The 16,044-nt window shown below is 39.3% G+C and overlaps 2 protein-coding genes across 4 annotated transcripts; both read left to right on the top strand.

Annotated features, from left to right (window-relative positions):
- Positions 1–499: 499 nt before the first annotated feature.
- LOC133412687 (serine/threonine-protein kinase Nek9) lies at positions 500–12,323 on the top strand. Of its 3 annotated transcripts, none has more exons than XR_009769795.1 (23): positions 500–933; positions 1,718–1,895; positions 1,968–2,023; positions 2,098–2,168; positions 2,244–2,349; positions 4,124–4,255; positions 4,338–4,448; positions 4,556–4,620; positions 4,683–4,733; positions 4,816–5,008; positions 5,563–5,707; positions 5,798–5,998; positions 6,127–6,173; positions 6,257–6,418; positions 6,579–6,687; positions 6,774–6,935; positions 7,017–7,184; positions 7,268–7,327; positions 7,412–7,599; positions 7,705–7,860; positions 9,410–9,514; positions 9,586–10,526; positions 10,757–10,803. XR_009769795.1 is itself a non-coding variant. In XM_061696238.1 (23 exons), exons 1-23 carry the CDS (start codon positions 748–750, stop codon positions 10,937–10,939), a joined length of 2,883 nt encoding a protein of 960 aa, XP_061552222.1. In that variant the 5' UTR covers positions 500–747; the 3' UTR covers positions 10,940–12,323. The 3 variants fall into 3 exon arrangements, 2 of the variants coding, with proteins under 2 accessions (XP_061552222.1, XP_061552221.1); XM_061696238.1 differs by having other exon boundaries at positions 7,268–7,321; positions 9,586–9,639; positions 10,757–12,323; XM_061696237.1 differs by having other exon boundaries at positions 9,586–9,639; positions 10,757–12,323.
- A 138-nt stretch (positions 12,324–12,461) lies between these two features.
- Positions 12,462–15,833, top strand: acyp1 (acylphosphatase 1, erythrocyte (common) type). The gene is made up of 3 exons (XM_061696239.1): positions 12,462–12,546; positions 12,713–12,794; positions 13,906–15,833. The coding sequence occupies exons 2-3, from the start codon at positions 12,714–12,716 to the stop codon at positions 14,119–14,121; spliced, it is 297 nt and encodes a 98-aa protein (XP_061552223.1). The 5' UTR covers positions 12,462–12,546; position 12,713; the 3' UTR covers positions 14,122–15,833.
- The last annotated feature ends 211 nt before the right edge of the window (positions 15,834–16,044 follow it).

The raw sequence follows: 16,044 nt of genomic DNA, 5'->3' as shown, positions 1-16,044 counted from the left end.
TATTATTGTGTAATCCAAATAAATATTGCACATCAGCAAATATAGTATACACGAGGGTCGGGGACTTGGATGTCTTTCAAAATATCGGTTCATCAAAAGGCAAGCGTCAGGATAAATGACAAGCAGAACCGCCGAGGCTGAGGACTGGACTTTTGTCACCTCTGATAACGCATGCCCTCAAATGTAACTTCCGGTTTTTTGAGCAAAGTTGAGAAGTCGCCAATTCGTCGAGTGTGAGGCACGCGTTAAACAGCTTTAAACTAGTATGAGCATGTGATACATTCTTCTTCTTTTAGTGTAGTGTAAAACGACGCTGACAGTGATTTAAATGTGGTGGTGCTGTCTGCCACGATCCACATTATACTAACAGAGCTACCGCCTTCACAGGAAGTATGCGCCTCGTACTTTCATCGTAAAATACAGCACACGAAAGTTGAACGAGAAGCTTTTATTTCGAAAGTTGAAAAGAAGTTTGTCGAGCTTACTGTTTGATATGCGATGCTTGACGCTTGTGCAACTTCAACGCATTTTTCTCATCTTGGTTGTTTTCCCCTGTAGTATTCTGAATTTTACAAGGATAGTAGCTTCCCGATTGTACACGCTACACTTAAAGACTTCTTTTACCTGTCGACCTGCGTGACATGTCTGACTGGTGACGCTTTGAGGCAAGGAGTCTTTCCGAAAGAGTTTTCGAGTCAGGCCTATTTGTGTTCTTTCACATCAGTGCAGCTGGTGGCTAACACAGAAATGTCACTGGCCGAGTATGAGAGACATTTCGACTCGCTCAATTCAGATTTGGCCGGCGGGTATGTACAGAGCGAGCGGTCGGCGTCGGCCACGTTTAATGGCGAAGAGGAGAGGTTGCATTACATTCCCATCCGGATCCTCGGGAGGGGGGCGTTCGGTGAAGCGACGTTGTACAGAAGAAGCGAGGTGAGCTCATCCTCTCCCACTCGGCTCCTTCAACTGAGGAACAGTTGACTTGAGAAATGAGACCAAGTCAGCACGTTGCCAGGCAACAATTACGCTTCTTTAAGACCCATAGTATATCCACAGGATTGGAGGGGGCAAAACAACAACAACGACGTAACAGTCTTGTAATGTAACGATGAACAAATACTTCACCATTACTACACTTAAGTAGAATTTTCACGTATCGGCTATTTTATTGAGACAAATGAATAAAACAGTAAATAAATAAATACATTTGAAATACATTTTTACCTCATTCATAGATGGACTGTAAATATATTGTGTATGTAAGAGAGGGAAATAAATCAATCTTTAACTGTATTCATAATTGAATTATAATAATTGTTGAATGAAATAAGCATGTAAATATACTGTACAGGTAAAATTTATTATTTTACTATTGGTTTTATTTTATTATTTACAGTAAATCAACTAATTAATAATTGTAAATGAATAAAAAACAAATAAATACATTCTAGCTAGTCAATTTTAGGGGGGGGGGCAGCTAAATTGATGCAACAAATATTACAGAACTGTAATCTTAGCGAGTGATGTAGATAAGCTAATTTTTCTGGAGGCCTCGGCAGAAAAACGTCTGGAACTCAGGAATGCATGGATGATTTTCATATTTCATATGTTTACTGGGACACCATAGAGCCAATATTACATACCAAATACTAGAAAAAAGTTGGTTTGGTAAAATACGGGAGCTTTAATTGCAGCTAACTCTTTCTTACTTCCCCAGGACAACTCCCTGGTTGTGTGGAAGGAGGTGGACCTGAACTCGCTCTCAGAGCGTGAGCGCAGGGATGTCATGAATGAAATAAGCATTCTGTCTATCCTTGAACACAACAACATCATCGCCTACTTCAATCACTTCATCGATAAAAACACTTTGCTCATCGAACTGGAATATTGCAATGGTAAGTGATGCCGTTCTCTTGATTTGATTCACACCGAGTGTGACTGAAGGCTAAATAACATTGTCACCCCAGGAGGGAATCTTTATGACAAAATCGTCCAACAGAAGGGGAAACTTTTTAATGAGGAGGTAAGAACAGAGAAAACACACCAAACACACACGCACGTGTGTGCACACACATTTGATCTTCACTCTTTCTGCAGGTGGTTATTTGGTACCTGTACCAGATTGCCTCAGCAGTGGTCCACATTCACAAGGCTGGTATTTTACACAGGTGAGATGCTCATATGACAGTGGCTCTATCTCTCTGAGATGTTTAAGGTCCATCATCACACTTTTTTTCCTGCAGGGATATTAAAACTCTCAACATTTTCCTGACCAAGACAGACCTCATCAAGCTTGGTGATTATGGTCTTGCAAAGAAACTCGGCTCAGAGTTTTCAATGGCAGAAACGGTACGTGTTAATTTGTCTCACACTGGAGTTACAGTTGTTTGAGATGAACAGAGGTCGCAGTTTTATGTGGAGCATATCCGCACTTGTGTTTATGGCGGTATTTGAGATGTCAACAACGTTCAAAACTGGTATCGCTATCTCATCATTTGCATTAAAGGAAGGGTTGTAAATGTACTTCACTAGGTAACTGCTGTGATCTACTTGAGTTTTACAATGCATTTGAAACTTCAGACGTTACCTGATTTCTGTCAAGTGTTGTTAGGAACTAAGCTGTTTTCTTATGATTACATGGCCTCATGACAACAACTAATGCTCAAAAAGCAAAATAAGGTACTATTGTGCGGTACAGTCCTATTTCTAGTACCAGGTCAGCTGGGGTTTTGTCAGGGTAGATTTTTCACTGCTCCATCATTCATAACGTTTTGTGGATACACATCAAGAAAATGACAAAAATATGCACACATATTAACATTAGTTTTCCCTTTTATCGTGTTTTACTTCTAAATGCTGCATTATTATACTCCACAGTCTCCATTTGGCTGCGGCAGCCTGTTTTCTTGCTGCCTTCAGTTGTCCCTCATATAAAATGTCTGCATACCGTGGCCAACAGACACGCAGAAAAGTAAATACAGGAGATGAGGAGACACTTGTTCTCCTCCATCAATGTTGCCATGTCTAGCTCCGAGTGTCGGAGTCAATGTTGCATGACTTCCCATATATCGATGCCTACTGCTCCAAACCCTGACAAGTAGAGATGCCTGCTACATGCTACTATTTAGTGAAAGAGTGCCACATGAAAGTGGTTATGTGTACCAATTGTATTTAGCATCATCAAATACATAAATGCATAGCATTTGGCAGGAAAAAACACTAGTAAACATATTATCATTATTCAAATTATATTAAGTATAACATCAGATTTGTATAAACCACAGACTTTTAGGGTATACCTAATTACTACCACCTTCCTAAAGTAATGCCCAAAGTACATTTTTCATTTATTTAAAAAAAAAAAACCAATCAAATACTGAATATATTACATTAATTAATCATTTCATTCCTAAAGGTAGAATTGCATGTTAAACTAAGGATGAAGACGATTTTAGAAGAGCTGGGCGGGATCATAAGGAGAGGATTTAGGCAAAAACTATATTTTTTTTGTCCCAAACAATTCCCATTATTTTATGAAGGTGACTATATGTATATAATTACAGTAGCTTGACTCTCAAGTGCCCCAACTTAAAAGTTTTTAGAGTAACGACCCATCACTTGATCTTTTGTTGCGAGCCAGAATTCGAGTGATGTCCATATTCATGGCAGTAATTACATATATAAAAAAACCTGTGTATTTCATTATCTTCTCATTTATAGTTTTTTTTTAATCTAATTTTATTAAAAACAAAAATGTTTGTGGGGCTGGAACAGGATAATGGCATTTAAGTGGGGAAATTTGTTTTGATATACTTAGCTGGGTCACGGAACAAAGTTAACTCGTAAGTCAAGGTGCCACTATATACAGTATATACTGTGTATGAAATTTGTTGAAATACGTTCTGGTCATCTACAACCATGTGCAGTTTAATCTTTTGTAACCTTGAAGTTGACATGTTAGGGTGATTCACCACAGAAGCAGACCAAATACAGGCATGCATGTAAGGAGAGATGTCAGTGCGATAGGGCATGCTAATGGTGCTGTGCCACCAAGGTGAGGCTCAGCACAAGCCTTGCATAACTTGTATGTGATTCTAACTCACCTCTCATTTTTTATGCCCAGTGTGTTGGAACTCCATATTATATGTCGCCTGAACTGTGCCAGGGAGCAAAGTATAACTTCAAATCTGACATCTGGGCCATGGGCTGTGTGCTTTTTGAAGTCTTAACTCTTACAAGAACATTTGATGCAACGGTAAGACTTGCGTCCATTTGTTTAAATGCTTTACCAATATCTGTGTATAGTTTTTGACCAGCTGTAGTTTGCATCCTGGCAGAATGCTCTGAACCTGTGTGTCAAAATAGTCCAGGGAAACTGGACTATGGATGTGAACCGTGATGTTTATGGAGCTGGATTGATCAAGCTGGTATATGAGTGTCTCGATCAAGTGAGTGGTTTGCTTAAAATGGCGTTATGCTAAATTAGCAGGACAAAAAAATCTCTCACTTTCTTGGCTGTTACAAGGTAGCTTTTGTGATGACTTTTCTATGGCAGGACCCTGCAAAGAGACCAACAGCGGAGCAGGTTCTAGACCAGCCGGTGCTCTCCTGCTGCCGACAGTAAGTGAGAGTCAGCTTAGATAGATCCACAACAAACATCTAGTAACTTTCTTTTCCGGCAGGGAGCTTCAGGAGCGGGTTGCCCTCCTGAATTCTGCAATGAAGAAACCAAAGTAAGCTTGTTATATTTTCTACTGTTGTCAACTTACTAGTTTCCAACCAAATATTTTCCTATTGATTATTCTCTGTCGATAGGTTGAGTACAGCGACAGAATCCCCTGTGGCTGTGGTGACCACACGCTCAAGGGAGGTGTATTTCTGGGGCGGAGGCAAGTTCACACCCCAGAAACTGGACACCTTTAAAGGAGGCAGCAGTGCCCAACATGTGTGCGCTGGAGAGAGTCACTTTGCTGTGGTGACAGTGGAAAAAGAACTCTACACTTGGGCAGTAAGTTTTAAGAATCCAGTGAACCCTCGTTTATCGTGGGGGAATACGTTCCAGACACACCCACAATAGGTGAAAATGTGCGCTATAGAGAGACCATATAATTTTGTTTTAAATATACACACTTTTTAAACGCATTTAAAGTTATTAAAGAATGCTTTTTAAAGTATAAGATTCTCAAGTGCCTGTCCTCACTATCTTGCTCAAAGGCAAAGTGTCCTTGCTTCAAGCTGTTCATTTGTCAAACTGTAAAAACTGACACATACAGTAAAATTTAATTAAACATTTTACATTAAGAAAATAAAATATTCACCCAAACCATATAATTTCGTCTAATGAACGTTCGATAGCTTAATGCTAACATACTGTATAATGCGAAAAGCCATCGAATATAAATTTGGACTTGTATACTGTAAAAAAACATAAAAATCAGTCATTTAAAAATCCACAAGATAGTGGAGGTGCGAACGATGAAATGCAATATAGCAGGGGTACTCTGTGCAGCACAGCAGCTACACTTGTTTGTGTGCGGTCGCTACAAAGAATATTCTCCTCAGAATGTTCAAGGCGGCGCCAAGATGGTGGGCCAACTGGGGCATGGAGACCAAGCTTCCTACCGGCAGCCCAAGAGGGTGGAGAAGCTCCAGGGAAAGGCCATCCGGCAGGTGGCGTGCGGTACTGACTTCACTGCCTGCATCACTGGTGAGCACATGACCACTTGTTTACAAAAAAAAAAAATAGAGAGAGAGAGAAATTAACCACCTTGTTTATATCTAACCGGCTCTCCTGCAGATGAGGATCAAATGTACATGTTTGGTTCAGACTATTACGGCTGCATTGGTGTGGAGGGTGTCATGGGTATGCAGATCCTAGAGCCGGTGCTTCTGGAGTTTTTTGAGGAGCGGCCAGTTCGTCAGATTTCTTGTGGAGACAATCATGTGGTAGTGCTCACCCACAGCGGAGATATCTTCTCATGGGGCTGTGGAGAGTATGGTATGGACATTTCCACCAAAATGTTTTTGTAATTATTAATCCAACCAGTAGATGGCGACAGAAGCCGCTTTGAAATACAGCACTCAAGTTCATTCATTTACTTTTTCTTCAATTTCTTCCATCTGCAGGGCGTCTTGGCTTGGAATGTGAGGATGATTTTTCTTCTCCAATGCAAGTAAGATTTGTTCCTGGCACGAGTATATCCCTGGCTGTAATCGCTCTTATGACATACTTTTACATTTCATGCATTTTCCCCAGGTGGAGCTCCCTAAAGGCGCCACCATCTCTTCTGTGTCATGTAGCAGTGATGGAACTTTCTTTTTGACTGACACTGGCAAAGTCCTAGCATGTGGGAACAATGAATTCAACAAGCTAGGTCTGAACCAGGAATTCTCTGGTCTCAAAAACCACCCTGGAGAGGTACTGGCCTACAGACCTGAAAAGCGTTCTGAAATTATAATAAATCACTTTACCATCACATGTTTGTTTTCTTTTACCGCAGAACGTTGATCACAAGCTAAGGTTGGTTACAGGTTCTGCGTGTGTATTTTAATGTATTTGTTTTACTGTCACATGTCAGGGTTACCAGGGTATCCCATATATCACTACACTGACTTTGGCAAAGCAGCTGTCACGCTTCAAAATCCAGACTATAGCTCCAGGGAGGAACCATACAGCTGCCATTGACGGTACTGCAACGAAGAGAAGAACACTAATTTTGAACTGAAAATTGTTACTCAGTTGTTGATTCCTCTACCTTAAATCAACTTCCCAGAACGTGGTCGCCTCCTCACATTCGGGTGCAACAAGTACGGGCAACTAGGTGTCAAAGACTTTAAGAAACACCAAGGTGTGCAAGTCCTGGTCGGACCGTTTGGGGGAAAGATAGTCAACAAAGTTTCTTGCGGGGACGGCTTCACGATCGCAGCCACCGAGGGTAAGAGCACAGACATACGCACTCGCATTTCAGTGTTACCGACATGAAGTGTGCAAACTGTTCCCTTTTGTTTTCTTCCAGACAATCAGATCTTTGCATGGGGAAATGCAGGAAATGGACGACTCGGAATGCCTGCTGATAAGGGATTTGGTTCAGAGGTTTGTCCTGCCATGCCAAGGCCCATCTTTGGATCGCTCCACCATGTGCCAGACCTTTCTTGTCGTGGCTGGCATACCATTATCATCATGGGTCAGTAATTTCTATTAATCACCTTAATGACATCATGGCTTTAGTAGCTGCCTGTCTGATAGTTTCTTGTTGCGTCTTTCCAGAAAAAGTGCTTAACTCCAAGACCATTCGCTCAAACAGCAGTGGATTGTCAGTTGGTAGTAGTAAATACTTTTTTGTCCCTTCAATTTTCTCTTTAACTTCGTGAGCGAGCATGTATACACCATGTGTTTATGTGTCAATTGTAGGGATTGGACAGGACGGTTCCATCGCCACTGTGGATCTGGAAGTGGAGCCGGGTTCAGAGACGGAGTGCCGTGACAGGGGCCTCGGGGGTACCGTGGAAGTTGATCTTGATGCTTGCAACTTGGAGACGCCAATGATGTCAATGGCTAATCAGACTGGAGACAGTTCATGTCCTCTCTGGCTGAGAAAGGCACGTTTACAATCCAAGAGGAGCTTCTTATTTTGTGTGACTGGTGACCTTCACAGTATCGGACAATGAAATATGATTAATTTCTGGCTGATTGTGCCAATATAGGAGCTTGAGGATGCTGAGTTTATCCCAATGCCAGAGGAGTCAGAGCTTCCTCCTGACCAACTTCCATCTTTCTCAGAGAGCACCACTCTACCATATGATGAGCTGAAAGAGCTAAAGGCTGTTGCAGCAGCTGTCAGCAGTGAACATGATCTATCGGTAATGTTAATATCAATGTTATTTTCTTTCTTTTTGACTGTTGATCATTGTTTTCTCCAACGTAGGAAAAAAAACATCTGAGAAGACCTAATAGAACTGTTTGGAATAGGACAGACATTAAAAAAGGAAAAAAATACAAAAACCTCTTCAATGTTATTGGAAAAATGCAGTGTCAAAAAACCATATGAACAAGTAGTGTTGTCTTGACAAACAGCCAGGCTCTTTTGCTTCAAGAAAAAGCCTTCAGTGCCACTTTTTTGCTCTTCTCCTAACGAAGAAATGTAGCTCAATTCTGATCAAACTACCATATCTTTGTTGGGCAAATTGTTTTTACGAGCTTGTCTATAGCTATAGTGCATCTGGAAAGTATTCACAGCGCTTCACTTTTATTACATTTTGTTATGTTACATCCTTATTCCAAATTGGAATAAATTATCCCCCACCCTTAAAGTTCTAGCCATAAAACCCCATAATGACAATAAAAACATGTTGATTTTTTTGCAAATGTATTCAAAAAAAATAAATAACTTACGAAATCCCATGTACGTACAGTAAGTATTCAAAGAAAATGTTTTTCACATTGTCATTATGGGTGTATTTGAGATACAAACACACACACACAAAAATCATTTTTGAAACAAGGCTCTAACATACAAAAATGTGGAAAAAGTAAAGTGCTGTGAATACTTTGATTATGCACTGTATGTAATTAGGCAGAGAGATGAACGACATTGCCAAACAAATGTGCTATAGTCCTACCAGTCAAATACACAACAAAAATATTTATTTCAGCCTGTAATAATTTGACCATGAAGCAACTAAAACTAACCACCATCACCTGAAGTCAGCTCTTCTGCCACTCCTTGTGAGTGCTAGCTAAATTGTTGACAGAAAATGAATGGATGGATTTGATTGTAAAGCAAGTTTTCTAAGCATACAATTTTACTACTCTTTTGTGTTCAGGATCACAAGAAATAAAAGAATCTCATTAATGTCCCAAGTGAATCACATCTGCTTCAAAAATAGTGACACTGCACATAACGCCATTAACCTTAAAACTTCAATTTTGGAAAAAGTCATAAAAACTGTCACTGTCCGTAGTATTTTAGACAACAGACAGCCAGACGCTGGCACTGAATCTGTAACTCATCTAAGGCTGGAATTACACTGTAGAGCCAAGTATGTGGTGTATCTGTTCTATATGTTTTCAGTGCAGTCATATGGGCAGATATCTGTCATTTTTATCCACATTTTAATATCCATGTTTTTTTTTTTCTATTTATGCTGCCGTGGTGTATATCCCAATTGTGCCACTTGAGAGCCAAAAAACGGAAAAGTCATTTGAACCGTACAATGTAAATCCAGCCTAATTATATTATTTTGGGATGCCGTGTGACTGTGAAACCATGCACCGTCTCCTTGAAAAATACAAATTAGTCGTTGATTTCCCCTATCAACTTGAACTGCAGCAAATCAAATTGCTTCGTAAAGTTCCTTTTTGCATTTTGATGCGTCCTAATGTCAAGGTGAACTCTGTTGGTTCCCACAGACTACGCGAATGAGTGATGACAAACTAAACGGCCTTGAGGAGGCAGGCGTCTGGAGCCAAGGTGACTCAATCTCGTGCTGCAGAGCGAGTAGCGAGGTGGCACAGGTAGCACACCAGCCCCCTTCACAGTGTTGGACAACGAGGTCACTTTGTTAACACAACAGTTTCTTTCACAGCTGAGAGAGATGCTCACTCAGCAAGAGATGAGAATCCAGATGCTGGAGAAGCAGGTAAGACACTATAGAGCTTTTCTTCTACCTCAGAGCAAATGCTGTCCTGTGTAATGTGAGCGAGTCCATGTTTGTCTTGTAGGTCAGAGGTGGCAAAAGTACTGAAGGCCTAGTACACACACAAGGATTTGTCAAATCTTAAAAGATTATCTGTGACAGATACCACACATGATTTAGATTCTGTTACACCTTGATCTCAAAACAAGTCCTCCGAGACAGAAATCTTGCGTGATCGCACAAGATCTCACAAAAAGAACAGACACTTTGGGATATGCGCCGATATTACCCGAGTCTTTCTGAAGGTTCATCAGTGGATCTAAGACTTTTTCTATGTTTACAAAAGGCTTATTTTTTTTCCTCAAATATTCCTCACAAAGCAGTCTAAATCTATATTAGTGAGCAATTCTCCTTAGCGGAGCTTAATCCACCCAACTCGCAGGTATGGCATATTAGACAGCATGATTATTGTACAGGCGTGCCTTTGGTTGCTCACAATAAAAGGCCAATTTATAATGTACAGTCAAAATTGGGGGGGAGGCTGGCGGGTTTAGAAAAACACTCAGTAGCCGGTGTGACTATCATTTGCTTCATGCAAGGCCAAACATTTATTGCACAGGTGAGACATTCCCACAATAAAATGCCACTCTAAAATATGCAGTTTTACTGTACTGGGGGATCTGGGATTGGAGAGGTGTTAGAAAATCTGTCAGTACAATCTGGTGTGGCCAGCATGGAGTTGGTCACGTTGGTGATTGTGGCCTATGGAATGTTGGTCCACTCCTCTTCAGTGGCTGTGCAAAGTTGCTGGATATTGGCAGGAACTCGAACATGCTGTCGTATACGTGGATCCAGAGTTTCCCAAACATGCTCCATGGGTGACATGGTCGGTGAGTATGCTGGCCATGCAAGAACTGTAATGTTTACAGCTTCCAGGAATTGTGTACAAATCCTTGCAACATGGGGCAGCCCTTTACTATGATGCAACATGAGGGGTTGGTCGTGAATGAGTGGCACAACTGATCAACTCTATGCGAAGATGTGTTGCGCTGCGTGAGGCAGGTGGTGGTCATACTAGATACTGATTGGTTTTCTTTGTTACTTCACACCACTGTTGTAGGTCAGTGATCAGCAAAAGGACAACGAAAGATTGTTGGCGGCATTCAACCAGTTGTCGCTGGTGGAAGCCAGATGTGACAATAACGGCAACCACTGCGGCGGTAATGTACCTGAGGACGGGGGTGGAGGGCGGCCAACTGGATTCACACAGCATGGGGGCAGACCTGCGGGGTCCAGCCTGTGATGCCCAGCTTGTTGATACCCTTCTCAATGGGAGATGTGACTAAACTCTGTATTTTAGGAATTCATCAGCCTGGTTATGTGAGAATAGAAAGCCCAATTGCAGTAGAGATGGCTTTCTCACACACCTTCTTAACAAGCGTCGTGTGTGCTATTATGAACAGTATTTAACAGAGCACCAAGTTGCATCTTTATTTTATTGCATATGCCCAATTTTTCTCATGCAAATGTTGCGCACAGGCTTCCTACAGACTGAAATGTTGGCTGGGTTCAACATGACGCGTCAGACAATCTTAGTGTTTTTCCATCCACAATGTGAATATGAAGTCCTTTTTATGAGTGATCATTGTTTACTTCTCGTGATGTCACCCCGAGGCTTTTGTGCTCTCATTCTAGCGCCCATCATTCATCAGGCTTAAACAAAATTTTAAAAACTTTTCAGCGGAAATGTGGGGCCTTGAAACAGATTGGTTGATTGTGTTCGTTTGTGTGTGTGTTTGTGTGTGTTTGGCCAGGATTAGGCAAAAAATAAAGATACTCAAGTTATTTCCACAAACTTTGTGGAGGGGGAGTCCCTGGGCTCAGGAAGAAAAATTACATTTCAGTGTAGAACCTGATACAAGACCTTGTCAGAGGACTGCACTCACTCTTGAGCACTCTTGTTTGCTTGTCAAGAGTGAAAATGGCTCCTAAAAAGTTTAATTTTAGATCCTCTGAATCAAACTTAAAAATCACCTTTTTCAAAATCACCAAAGATGTGTTATTGTCAGGCTGTCATCTGTTCATGGGGGGACTTGATCACCTAAAGTTTTAATAATGTTTTAAGTGCCAAATATAGCTATATCCTCAGAAATGTGGGCTATTTGAAAGTTAATCTCTTATGCAAATATATACTTTCAAAATGTGCAAGTATTCTTTTATATTCTTTGGTGAAACTACTGATGAGCTATTGGTAAGCAAGTTCTCATTTTGCCCTTTTTTGTCTGGCTGTGTAAGTCTGCCATTTTTATGACAAACACTTGAATGGTTTTATTAGAATGGGAAAATACTTTTTTTCTATATGAAATGATAATTTTTGCTTTATTTGGCAAAATAACCTTGTGTTTTGTTTGACTTTAGTTCTATGTATTATATAAACTCACGCGACATCGCCTATCATATCTTTGAACATTTGTTCAATAAACTGTCCATTGTGAGACGTATTATCTTAGCATGATGCTTAATGATGTCTTAACAAGCTTTTGAAACCAAAACCTGTGTAAATATGTTTATGTGTCTTTTGGGATATATATTTTTAAGTGTGTGACAGCTTCAAAATGTCATCTGAAGAGTTGTCGCGTAAAGACATATAGTCACAGATGTCTTCAAGTGTATGTAAAATACATAAATACAACTAAATCAAACACTTGTCTCGCGTGTTATTATAGAGATGAAAGGTCGTTTTTGACCCAATAATGTCGTCCTATAGTACGTGATCATGCGCTCGTTTGTTGCTCGGAAGCCGTACGTCGCTTTTGTAATGCGTCATCATGTGTCACTTCCTGACGTTGAGTGCGACTAAATTAAAACGTACGGGTTTCATAACGGCCAGCGTGTTCGAACTACATTCAGGTAAATATTGTAATTGCCAGAGACCAACTATAAATGTGCATATTTATCCACGTAATACTTCTGCTCGGATTTTAGACGACAAAGCATTTTAGCATGTCGCTACAGTGTAGCCCATGTGTTTTGTTTACAAAATCAGTATGGCATACTATTCGTTTTTTATGTGCAGCATGTCAGACGGAGAATTAATTTCTGTGGATTATGAAGTATTTGGAAGAGTGCAGGGGGTCTTCTTTCGAAAATATACACAGGTACGTTTGACATCAATTTATGCACTTACACGGATACACGACTCCTCACACGAATGCACGCTCAATTACTTCCGTTTTTCTCTTGGTTTCTTGCTATTTATGACAGTTCTTTAAAATATTTACAGTAATTATGACAGTGGATATAAAAGGTCTATACACCTCTGTGGGTAAAAAAAAAAAAAGCAGGTTTTTGTGTGCTAAAAAGTGAGACCGTGGATAAATGGGAAACTTTTTCCACCACGTGACCGACTCGATTATTTAAAAAGTTGTTTTTTATTTTAATCGTGTCCAGTGGCGAAGTACAAAAACCTTGGGTTCATGAGACAATAGCACAGTTTTCTAACATGTGCTTGGGAGATTTATATATAAATATTTTTTTTTTTTTTGCAAAACTTGCAATATTTGGAAACCAATGTTGAACTTTTGGGCTACAATTTAAAAAAAGGAATGTTTGACGCAAATACAACACTGTATCTACAGTGAAGCATGGTGGTGACAGCATCATGCTTTGGGACTCTTCAGCTGGAACCTTTGGGGGCCTTAGTCAAGGTGGAGGGACTTATAAACAGTTCCTAATACTACTCATTGTTACCACAACTTTTTTTCTGCTTGAAAGCAAAGAAATACTAGTAAAATAAATTACAATCTGAAATTAATTTGGGCTTAATTAGAAGCATTTTAAATGCTGGCAGATGTGTGCTGAATCCCATTTAACATCAGTCTGAATGTGACTGGTTAACTCCGAACACAGGCACATCCCTTGTTATAAAATGGTGTGCACACTAGTGCCACCACATTCTCACAGTTGTTTATAATTATTTTGCTTCCTCTTTTGAAATATTTTAAGATTGAAATGATTTAAATTGGGCAAATCTTTTTAAACTACAAAAACTTGATATTTTAACAGGGGTGTGTAGATTTTCTATGTATTTATTTTTATATCCACTGTAACTGCTTCGTTAGCGCAAGTTCATGATTGATTCCACATGCTCAGAATTACATGCATGTTTGTCAAGATGATAAAAGAGTATTAATTGCATTTTCAGAAATAATGTTCCACGCGCAGTAATGTCACTGGACATGTTCTTTGTCTGTCTGTTGGACTTTGCAGGCCCAAGGAAAGAAGCTTGGCCTTGTAGGTTGGGTCCAAAACACAAGTGCGGGAACTGTGCAAGGGCAGCTCCAGGGCCCCCGCAAAAATGTGACAGAAATGCAACAATGGCTCAAATGCACTGGGAGTCCCAAGTCACAGATTATCAAGGCAGAGTTCAGGAACGAAAAAACAATTGTCAACCTCGAACATTCGACTTTTGACATTGTGAAATGACATGCACATTATTAGCCTACAACCACTTATTTATTTTTTCTGTCTTATTATTTATTGATATACATTGCATGGTATTTTTTGTAAAAAGCACACATACTGTATTTAAATTATTTAAATAATCCAGAAATGCTTCCAGAACAAAAAAGACAGTTTGTTTTTTAAATTATCAATTTAAACTATAAACCCTTCATCAATGGGGCTATAAGAATAGTTTCCTATACCTTTGCTGACATTTGAATATGAATGGATACAAATCATGTAGGGCAGGGGTGTCAAACTCATTTTTGTCACGGGCCACATTGTAGTTATGACTTCCCTCGGAGGGCGTTATGACTGTGAACCCGTATGAAGGAATTATCACCTCATATAATTAGATATATACAACAAATTGATGAATAACTAGTTGTAAAATCAGAAGCCTTTAAAAAGATGTGTTAAGTCCTACATTTCTTTTCAAAGCGGGATTGGTAACAAAAATGCAAAAACTCAACATGATTACTTACATTGGAACACTATTAGCAATTTTGATTTGCTTTTGCGGGCCACATAATATGAGGTGGCGGGCCAGATAACTGTCCCCCGCCCGGGCCACCAGTTTGACTCCTGTAATGTAGGGCATTTTTTGACCCTCCTGTGTGATGTTTGCATGTTCTTTCTGTGTTTGCGTGGGTTTTCTCCCAATACTCTGGTTTACTCCATCCCGAAAGTGTGGATATTAGGAACTGTAAATTGTCCATAGATGTGAATGTGAATGCTCGAGGTTCTCAATTAATTAGAATACGGTAGAGAAATAAAATTTTCAGTACTCATACGTTATATAGATTCATTAAACACTTGGGAAAATACTTTTCAGAGACCAAATTCATGGATAATTTCTACATTAAAAATAATGGTCATTTTTTTTGTTACATAATATTCTAATTTCCAGAAATGGTGATTTTGGAGTTTTCATTTTCTGTAAGCTATAATCATCAAAATTATACATATACTGTTGTATATTTTAAAAAAAAAATCATGAAATATTTCATGTGTGTAATTAATCTCTACAATAGGAGTGTCACTATTTGAATTGAATTACCTAACAAAATTAAGCTTTTGACACTTTTTTTTAAACACTGCAGTTATGTATTTACAGTAGTGTGTAAGTGAATTTCAGATATCTGTACATTTCTTGCATATTTATTTTTTGATTACTTTTTATTGATACTCCCTATTTGAAAAATAAGTTCTGTGCTATCTACTCCTTACTTTGTCAAAATAGGCTGGTTACTCCTTTCAACCTCTACAGTTGGTGACAAGACGTAGACGGCCTAACTAGAGAGTGGTATTGTTGATTAATTGATTGAGATCTTGGGGACTTATAAGTTGGTTAAAAAAAAAAAAAAAAAAACAAGGACCGCAGCGACATGCAGGAGCATGAACCAGGGAGCATTAATGATGACGGAAATAGATTCTGAGAAGTGAAATATTCCCCATTCATGGCCTTTTAAAATTGTTTGATGTTGTCGGCTACAAGAATAAATTGTGGCAATTATGCTGTGCCAGCCTAAAAACCTCCAGCTCCTGGTGTTAAAAATTATCTGTGTAATCAGAAAAAAAACATGGGTGTATTTTTTTACAGTTGTTATTGGAATCGTGTTTTTTTTTTTTTTTTTGTCTTCTCAGTATGAGCATTATGCAAGTCAATAAAAGAGGAAAACTCTTTTGCTGCAGCACTGTTTGTTGTTGTTGTGCCAAGTTATCAAAACGGGTATTGTATATTAAAACATTCTAAATCTAATCTGAAAAAACAGTTAAATTGTATTTTTTCAGTTCGCATTAGCTAATTTAGCATTTTTTTGTTAGTTTTTTTGTTACATGTTTTGCCCATACAGGACATGTCAGTTTAGTTCTAATATGTCAAGTGTATTACTGTAGTACAGA

Source organism: Phycodurus eques, chromosome 14, assembly GCF_024500275.1.
Source record: "Phycodurus eques isolate BA_2022a chromosome 14, UOR_Pequ_1.1, whole genome shotgun sequence".
Classification (NCBI taxonomy): domain Eukaryota; kingdom Metazoa; phylum Chordata; class Actinopteri; order Syngnathiformes; family Syngnathidae; genus Phycodurus; species Phycodurus eques.
Note: the sequence above shows the minus strand (reverse complement) of the source record. Positions and strands in the feature narration are given on the sequence as shown.